At 40.2% G+C, this 9629-nt stretch overlaps 1 protein-coding gene across 1 annotated transcript in view; it reads right to left on the minus strand.

The window, feature by feature from the left end:
- LOC140204662 (intestinal mucin-like protein) overlaps positions 1-9279 on the minus strand; it is a 35614-nt gene extending 26335 nt beyond the window's left edge. The window contains exons 1-8 of the mRNA XM_072271355.1: positions 9207-9279; positions 8029-8098; positions 7807-7916; positions 7418-7449; positions 7135-7312; positions 2429-2533; positions 2269-2309; positions 46-168 (exon numbers count right to left, since the gene is read on the minus strand). Coding sequence (XP_072127456.1) covers positions 46-168; positions 2269-2309; positions 2429-2533; positions 7135-7312; positions 7418-7449; positions 7807-7916; positions 8029-8098; positions 9207-9279 — 732 coding nt within the window. The remainder of the gene's footprint in view (positions 1-45; positions 169-2268; positions 2310-2428; positions 2534-7134; positions 7313-7417; positions 7450-7806; positions 7917-8028; positions 8099-9206) is intronic.
- Positions 9280-9629: the final 350 nt, after the last annotated feature.

The raw sequence follows: 9629 nt of genomic DNA on the forward strand, positions 1-9629 counted from the left end.
TGACTATAAATAGAATAATTAAAGATCTGAGGAGTGGATAGTTACCTCTGCACAGTGAGTATCACACTTCACAGCAGTGCATTCAATAATATTGTGCTTGGTAGATGGATCCACTTTATCAGTACATTTGCAATTCTTGCAGGTATCCTGAGGAACAATCATTCCTGGCTGGAACGCAAGTAAAGTTTATGTAGAGATATGTTTTCAATTTGTGCTGTGGAACTGTTAGATTTCACAAAGTAATAAGCCTCTGGAGTATTAGATATATCCTGGTCCTCAAGTATTGTGTGAAATTCAGAGTTATTAGTTTAAAAGTCAGAAACAGGAGCTTGCCATCATGCCTACTCCACTTTTCAAAAATGTCACAGCTACTCTGATTGTAAATCAACACTTTTATCTTTCATCCCCTCGCTGATGGAGAAGCTGCCTTAGCAATATTCAGACTCTGCAGATTGGAAAGATATGTGACTCTGGCAAAGGAAAAATACCTCACTTTTGCCTTAAATGAGTGATTCTTTACTTTTTGGTCTTATATGTCCTAGTCAAGTTTTCCTAGTTACCAGTCTAACCTGTCCAACTTTCCTCATTTATCAACCCTACTATTCCGGGGATTAGTCTAATAAACTATTACCAAAGCAGTAACATCCTTCCAGCAGCAAGTTATACTGTACACATGCGATCACAACTATGCCCATTGTAACTGAAGCATAATTCCTCCAATTCCATTTTCCATTCAACAGGCAATAAATTTCAATACAATGTTAGCTTCTTCATTTTCTGCTGATTTTCCTGCTAGCCTCCTGTGAATCTTGCACTTGGACAACTGCATCTCTGGAAATTTCAGAACTCTGCAATAATTTACCATTCAGACAATGTGCTTTATTTTCTTTGTTGAATGAGACCATTTTCCTTGTTACATTGCATTTACTACATCCTTGATCGCTCACTCAACCTATCTGAATGCCATCCCTTTTCTCAGTTCTCATTGTTTTCTCATTGGCGGTGCAGGCTCGAAGGGCCGAATGGCCTACTACTGCACCTATTTTCTATGTTTCTTCTATCTTTGCCGTATCTGCTCTCAGGATGTGGCTTTTCATTCTAGAACTAAAGAGATGTCTTCCTTCTTCAAAGAAAAGGGCTGCCCATCCTCCACCATCAACACTGCCCTCACCTACATATCTTCCATCTCGCGCAAGTCTGCCCTCATCCCATCCTCCCGCCACCTGCCTCTACTGCCATGATGAGGCCACACTCAGGATGGAGGATTAACACCTTATATTCCATCTGGGTAGCCTCCAACCTGATGACATGAACACCAGTTTCTTGAATCTCCAGTAATTGCCCCACTCCCTTCACCATTTCCATTCTCATTTCCCACTTTCACCTCATCTCCTTACCTGCCCATCACCTCCCTCTGGTGCTCTTCCCCCTTTCTTTTCTTCCATGGTCTTCTACCCCATCCAATCAAATTCCCCCTTCTCCAGCCTTTTATCTCTTTCACATGTCAGCTTCCCAGCTCTTTACTTTACCTCTCCCCACTCCTGATTTCACCTATCAATTGTACTTCTTCTCCCTCTCCCCATCTTCTTGCTCCAACATCTTATTCTTTTTCCAGTCCTGATGATGGGTCTTGGCCTGTAATATCGACTGTTTACTCCTTTCCATCGTTGCTGCTTGGCCTACTGAATTCCTCCAGCATTTTGTGTGTTGCTTGGATTTCCAGCATCTGCAGATTCTCTCTTCACTGAACCAAACAATGTCACTCTATCTTCTTGATAGCTTCCTCACAACTTCCTTTACCCATTAATTAAATGCTGACCACAATTTCAAACTCCTTTGTTTTCAACTAATGTCCTCATGAACGTAGCTCTATTCCAATTTCATCTCACTACATTTTCACATTTTTTTCTGACATTTTATCCTCTTCTGCATTAAAATGAATATTATCTCTGCAGATTCATGAACTGGAAGATGAGACAGAAACATGAAAAATATAAACCAAGTAATGGAAGGTAGGCTGAGTGCTTTAATTCTTGAGGCATGGAGGGATATGGACTACATGGAGGGATATGGTCTACATGGAGGGGTATGGATTACCTGGGGAGTTATGGACCATGGAGGGATATGGACTACATGGAGGAGTATGGACTACATGCTGTGTGATTGGAGTAAGACTGGTATAGGCTAACTGCTCTGTTTCCATGCTAGATGGTTCTGTGATTCAATGATGATCTCACTAATATCTCAGTGTACGTCAGCATATCTTACCTTGTATTCAGTATCATTGTACACACAGACGGCATTTGGTTCTGAAAATAAAATAGTAAGCATTACCTTAACAGTTCATTTACTTCAGACGAAGTATGTTGATTCAGATCATCAAGGTAATGAATGTGAAGCTACAGATTGAGAAAAGTGAAGTGCTTACCACAAGTATATCCTGGGCAACATCTGCCTTCACGCATATGGATCACTGGTGCATATCCAGTTTTGCAAAGAGGTTTCACAGCAGGACAGTGAGTCACATTACATTCTGAATGAGAAACAATTGACTCTTGTTAAGTACAACTTCTTTGACTGTGAGAGATATTAATTAGAGAGGTTTCAATTACAGGTTGAACAAGATTTTTCCCCCAATACTAGTCCTTTGGACCAGTTCTTGATTCACCAGAGGATTCTGAATTTCGACCATGATTAACTCTTTCTGTCTCCTTTATATCATTCAATGGTGAGGCCAAAGTTTCTGGTGGACAGTGATGAATGTGGAAGTGATTTGTTTATACCTACTCTGTTTTACATCTGATAACCAATGTTCACTCTGTGGAAATTTAGTCAGCTTCTGTTTTAGAAACATAGAAAACCTACAGTACAATAAAGGCCCATCGGCCCACAAAGTTGTGCCGAACATGTCCCTACCTTAGAAATTACAAGGCTTACCTACAGCCTTCTATTTTACTAAGCTAAATGTACCTATCTAAATGTTTCTCAAAAGACCCTATCGTATCCGCCTCCACCACCGTTGCCGGCAGCCCATTCCACGCACTCACCACTCTCTGAGTGAAAAACTTACCCCTGACATCTCCTCTGTACCTATTCCCCAGCACCTTAAACCCGTGTCCTCTTGTGGCAACCATTTCAGCCCTGGGAAAAAGCCTCTGACTATCCACACGATCAATGCCTCTCATCATCTTATACACCTCTATCAGGTCACCTCTCATTCTCCATCACTCCAAGGAGAAAAGGCCAAGTTCACTCAACCTTTTTTCATAAGGCATGCTCGCCAGTCCAGGCAACATCCTTGTAAATCTCCTCTGCACCCTTTCTATGGTTTCCACATCCTTCCTGTAGTGAGGCCACCAGAACTGAGCTCAGTACTCCAGTGGGATCTGACCAGGGTCCTATATAGCTGCAACATTACCTCTCGGCTCTTAAACTCAATCCCACAATTGACGAAGGCCAATGCACCGTATGCCTTCTTAACCACAGAGTCAATCTGCTCAGCTGCTTTGAACGTTCTTTAGACTTGGACCCCAAGATCCCTCTGATGCTCCACTCTGCCAAGATCTTACCACTAATACTATATTCTGCCATCATATTCAGGGGATATTTGTGTGGAGTTCTGTATGGATAATGAGACAGGGAAGTTATGGTAGGGTACAGGAACCGTGGTGTACAAAGGCTGCAATAAATTGAGTCAAGAAGAAAAGAAAAGCTTACAAGAGGTTCAGAGAGCTAGGTAATGTTAGATATCTAGAAGATTATAAGGCTAATAGGAAGGAGCTTAGGAAGGAAATTAGGAGAGCCAGAAGGAGCCATGAGAAGGCCTTGGTGGGCAGAATTAAGGAAAACCCCAAGGCATTCTACAGCAAGAGGATAAGATGTGAAAGAATAGGACTTATCAAGTGTGACAGTGGGAAAGTATGTATGGAACCGGAGGAAATAGCAGAGGTACTTAATGAATACTTTGCTTCGGTATTCACGATGGAAAAGGATCTTGGTGATTGTAGTGATAAGTTGTAGCAGACCGAAAAGTTTGAGAATGTAGATATTAAGAAAGAGAATGTGCTGGAGCTTTTGGAAAGCATCAAGTTGGATAAGTTGCCGGAACTGGATGAGATGTACCCCAGGCTACTGTGGAAGGTGAGGGAGGAGATTGCTGAGCCTCTGGCAATTATCTTTGCATCATCAATGGGGACGGGAGAGGTTCCAGAGGATTGGAGGGTTGTGAATGTTGTTCCTTTATTCAAGAAAGGGAGTAGAGATAGCCCAGGAAATTATAGACCAGTGAGTCTTACCTCAGTGGTTGGTAAGTTGATGGAGAAGATCATGAGAGGGAGGATTTATGAACGTTTGGAGAGGTATAATAAGATTAGGAGTAGTCAGCATGGCTTTGTCAAGGGCAAGTCGTGCCTTATGAGCCTGATTGAATTTTTTGAGGATGTGACGAAACACATTGATGAAGAAGAGCAGTAGATGTAGCGTATATGGATTTCAGCAAGGCATTTGATAAGGTACCCCATGCAAGGCTTATTGCGAAAGTAAAAAGGCATGGGATCCAAGGGGACATTGCTTTGTGGATCCAGAACTGGCTTGCCCACAGAAGGCAAAGAGTGATTGTAGACGGGTCATATTCTGCATGGAGGTCAGTGACCAGTGGTGTGCCTCAGGGATCTGTTCTGGGATCTTACTCTTCGTGATTTTTATAAATGACCTGGATGAGGAAGTGGAGCAATGGGTTAGTAAGTTTGCTGATGACACAAAGGTTGGAGGTGTTGTAGATAGTGTGGAGGGCTGTCAGAGGTTACAGCGGGACATTGATAGCCTACAAAAATGGGCTGACAAGTGGCAGATGGAGTTCAACCCAGATATGTGTGAAGTAGTTCATTTTGGTAGGTCAAATATGATGACAGAATATAGTATTAATAGTAAGACTCTTGGCAGTGTGGAGGATCAGAGGGATCTTGTAGTCTGAGCGCACAGGATGCCCAAAGCAGCTGCGCAGGTTAACTCAGTGGTTAAGAAGGCGTATGGTGTATTGGCCTTCATCAATCGTGGAATTGAATCTTGAAGCCGGGAGGTAATGTTGCAATTATATAGAACCCTGTTCAGACTCTACTTGGAGTACTGTGCTCAGTTCTGGTCGCCTCACTACAAGAAGGATGTGGAAGTTAAAACATTGTTATAAATTGTAACAATAAATACCAACTGAATGTCAGTAACTCATTGTTAGTAAACAGCTGGTCCACTGACCAGTCAAAACATTTTACTTTTGCCATTGTGCCTGTCAGTTGGTTTGACTGCCTGACATTGTTTACTTATGGTCTGGGTCTTTTTGATGTGCATATTACAAAAGAAAAACATTTAAAGTTTTATGCTTGGTTTACACAGCTGTAAATTATTTAGAGGGAATGTTGACTGGTCATAACATGAAACCATGCTGAATCTTGAAGAGGAATGGCTCTCAAATGCTTTCGGAAATTTCAGATACACTACAGCCACTCAACTCCACCCACCTCACACTCAGATTGATTATCCTACAAGAATATCCTACAAGAATAATTTGCAGGTTTAATTGTACCCATGCTATTTTTGTGTAAGCTTTGTGCCTTTCAATATCGTCTTTCTCACTTTATTTTACCTAAAAGTATGTTCTGTTTTATATACATCATGCTTCAAAAATTGAGAAGCAAGAGACTGAAACATGCAGGAACCCAGAACAACAGGCGAAGCACTGGCAATTCCTTTCTTCCCACAGTTGGTTCACAAACTGTTGAATTCCTCCAGCAAGTTCAAGGCTTTAAATTTAGTCTTCTTCATCTTCTCCTTTTCCACATACCTCTTCCCAACTTTTACTGTTCTTCAAGGTAAAAAAGATTTATTATCGAGCTAACTCTTTTTCAAGGTAAATACCCAGTTGTTGGGCTAACTAATTTCAGCAGGGTCCTTGAGTATGAGGGTTATGGGGAAGAAGGATCAGTGAATGCACAGATACTAACCAAACACCAAGGGAAGAGGGAACAAAGATTTTATGTTCTGTGCAAAAGATAGGCTGGGATACGAGGAGTAACTCCATTACATAGTTAGAACTAGTGACCTACAACTCACTGACAAGGGTGAGGGAGTGCAAATGTTTAATGAGTTCAGAAGGACACTGAATGAGAATACAGCAAGGGAAAAGGCCAGAATATAGCTCTACACAGTGCTGCATTGACAGAAAGGTCCAAATGACTTCCTTTTGTGCTCTCCTGTTTTTTTTTCATGAATAAGCAGAATGAAGTGAAATTCAGCCTACTTTCCAATAAAATAATAATATAGGTGACTGTTCTGGCTCCTGAACTAACCAGCAAAACTCCAATCAATATCTCAGTACAGTCCTGAAGAAGGGTTTTGTCCCGAAACAGTGACTGTTTATTCACTTCCATTGATGCTGTCAGACCTGTTGAGCATTTTAAGTGTGTTGCCCAGGATTTCCAGCATCTACAGACTTCCTTGTGTTTGTGATTAGCAACACTAGGATCACTTTGCACTACAATTAACTTTATTTTTCTGTGTTATAATGATATTCTTTTTATAAAAATATGTACAATTTAAGTTGATTTAATTGTGAATATTGTGTATCTGATGTTATGTAGAGTATCTGTGATGTTGCTGTGAGTTGTCTATTGCACCTGTGCATGCATGTACTTCTGTATAGGACTGCAAACCCAACTTTAGTACAAGTATATATTACACAATGACAGTTTCTGAAGTTAATTGATTTAAACGCATCCACGTTGCCATCCTGATTTTGAAATTCATATCTCCTAAGAATGATATCAATAAACAAAACTCCCTCCAGTCAAACAGGCAAACTCATAATGCACATGAAGATAACAGAACAATTCATCCTGGTATTGGAAAATTAAATATTCATATACACCGTAACTTGCAAGATTGATCATCAAAAACTACAAAGAGAAGCAGAATATTTTCAGGTCAATGATCCTTCCACAGAATTAGAAAAGTTTTGATGATAGGTTATTTCCAATTTTAATGAAGGATCAAAGAACTGAAGTGTTAACTGTATTTCTTAGACTGATCTATTGCATATTTCCAGCATTTTCTGTTTTTATAATTTATAAGATATTTACTTACTGCACTTGGTTTCTGTACAACACAAGTCATGTTCATTTCTTTGAACAACTGGTACGTATCCTTGATCGTTGCATATGATTGATGGTGATGGTGGGCATTTATGTGGTTTGCAGACAATACTCAATGTTACATTGTTGCAAGAACAGTCTTGACAATTGCTTTGCCATGTTTCACCAACCTGTCACAAACACACAGTGATATGCAATAGGTTTCTATAAAGATGAAAGATGAAATTAATATAAATCTCAAAGATAGATCTCGCCTGCTTATCTGAAATACCAACCTGCCTTGGCTTTCCATCAGGCCCAATACAGTCTGTAACAGGCAGAAAGTAAAATCATTATTATTGTTATTATTGAATGAATGAAGAAAGAGGTGAATGATACAATAAAGTGAATGCTGATCAGATGGGTCAACATATTTCAGTCCAGCATAATACTATCACGCAAATTGGTCTGCTCAATACAGTGCAGCTTGAGCTGAGCTGTGTCCCTTGATTTTCTTGTACAATGCATTCTAACCCTCTCAGTGTGCATTGTTCAATTTCAATTACCTACTTTTATCTTATGAATAGTACCTTGTCTTCAGCAACAGATATTTCTTCTGTTGTTGAAAGCAAGGTACTGTTGATTGAACTTCACAGACTTTAAGGTTGCATAATAAAACACCTACCACAGCTATCTGTACAGATGTCTGATGGCGTAAAAAGGAACTTTCCATCGGGACAGAAACAGCCTTCATCAACATCACTGTTATCAACGGGTGCATTGCTGTCAGCATGCCTAATCAAAAAGAGTGTGAAAATTATAATATATGAAGTAAAGGAGAGAAAGGTGAAGAAAATAATATTTTGAATAGCCATTAGGAATGTTTGGTTAAATAAACACAACAAACCTCAAACTACAAGTTGGCTGTTCCTTTGATGCACATGGTTTATATTCCATTGTTCCAGGGCAGTGATATACTGGATTAAAGTGAACAAGAATACACGAAATTAAACATTAGATCTACATAAGATTGCACTATTACACAACACAACACTTTTTGTCAATGGTTGCAATGTCTGGCACTCCACCACACTTGAAATACCCAGATTCAGAACATGAATGTAGCAGAGGAGCAAGGGAGGAAGCTAGTTTCCCATGGCAAACACACTGATCACCAAAGGAGAAATGTTTTAAGAAATGACAAAAGAATCACAAGCTGGAAAGGCATCCCATGGGTGGGGAAACATGTGTTGAAATGATGGAGGTTAGTAGGGTGGGGGATAATGTGGGGTGATATGCTATACTCTCACAGTGGTAGAAGGAGGGTAAACAGTCAGAGCAGGAGGTCTGTTTCCTAAGAGATGCGGTGAGAGATGAAGTTCAGAGATGAACTATATGATGTTTATGGGTCAGTTGAAGGGGAAGTAAAGGGAAGATGATAAAGTGGTAGTAGTATTTTGGATGGAGTGAGAGATCAGAGAATTGAGACAGGATCTGAAGATCATGAGTATTTGGCCCTGAAGTCAAGATGTGCCGGTTTTTAAAGTGGTAGTGGAGTCTTGGGAAGGCAGGAGGTGATGTACTGTAAGACTCAGGTCAACCCTGCACAGGAAAGATTACATTGCTCTGGTTGGCCCAACAACCACTGCAAAGGCAATGCAGTCCAAGCTGTCCTGTTGTTCTCCAAAAGGAGGACTGCACAGCAAAGAATTTAATCTCTTGTGTGTATCTCATGTAGATCATTAGTTGTATGACTGAAACCTGCAAGGGGTTGGTCCAGTTTCTGAGCTGACATAAAACAACTATTGCCGTGTTTTAGAAAATATGTTTAAAATTACATGGCATGAAACCTAAATAGCAATAAAATTTCTAGTTGTACCATCTTTCAAAACTGAATTATTTTGCTCTGGAACGTACCGTTGCAAAGGATGACAAAAGCAGATGCAACAATAACTTTTGTAAAGAATTTGGAAAACTACATGCAAGGAATTTATTTAGCAAGGTCATAAAGAGAGAACAGTGGTCTGGATATGGAAAGATTGAGCTGAAAAAGCTCCTTCTATGAAGACATTACTACTTACTTACCACATGTTCCATTGGTGTGATCTCGCCAGTTCACACAGACATCACCTTTACTCTTGCACATCTTAGCATACATCGCTATACTGGAACATATTATTGTATCATTCTTGGCATGGCATCCATCATATACACATGCATCATAGTATGGGCCTGGAGGAACCTTGTCGTGGCATTTTGAAAAGATGCTAAGGGAAGAATAATGATGTTAGAATCCAAGAGGTTCTGCTTGTAACTGTCTACCTTCATGCAATGTCCATCTCCCTCTGCTCTGTCCCTCCATCCCAAGCCCACTGTTCCCTTTACTGATCCATTTCTTTTACTCTCTGAGTATTAGTATTCAGACCATTCATTGACACCTGATAAAATGTTATAAGACCCCAGTCAACAGAGATGCTTGTAAAACATATAATAGGGCAGAAATCCCTG

Source organism: Mobula birostris, chromosome 11 (assembly GCF_030028105.1).
Source record: "Mobula birostris isolate sMobBir1 chromosome 11, sMobBir1.hap1, whole genome shotgun sequence".
NCBI classification, from domain to species: domain Eukaryota; kingdom Metazoa; phylum Chordata; class Chondrichthyes; order Myliobatiformes; family Myliobatidae; genus Mobula; species Mobula birostris.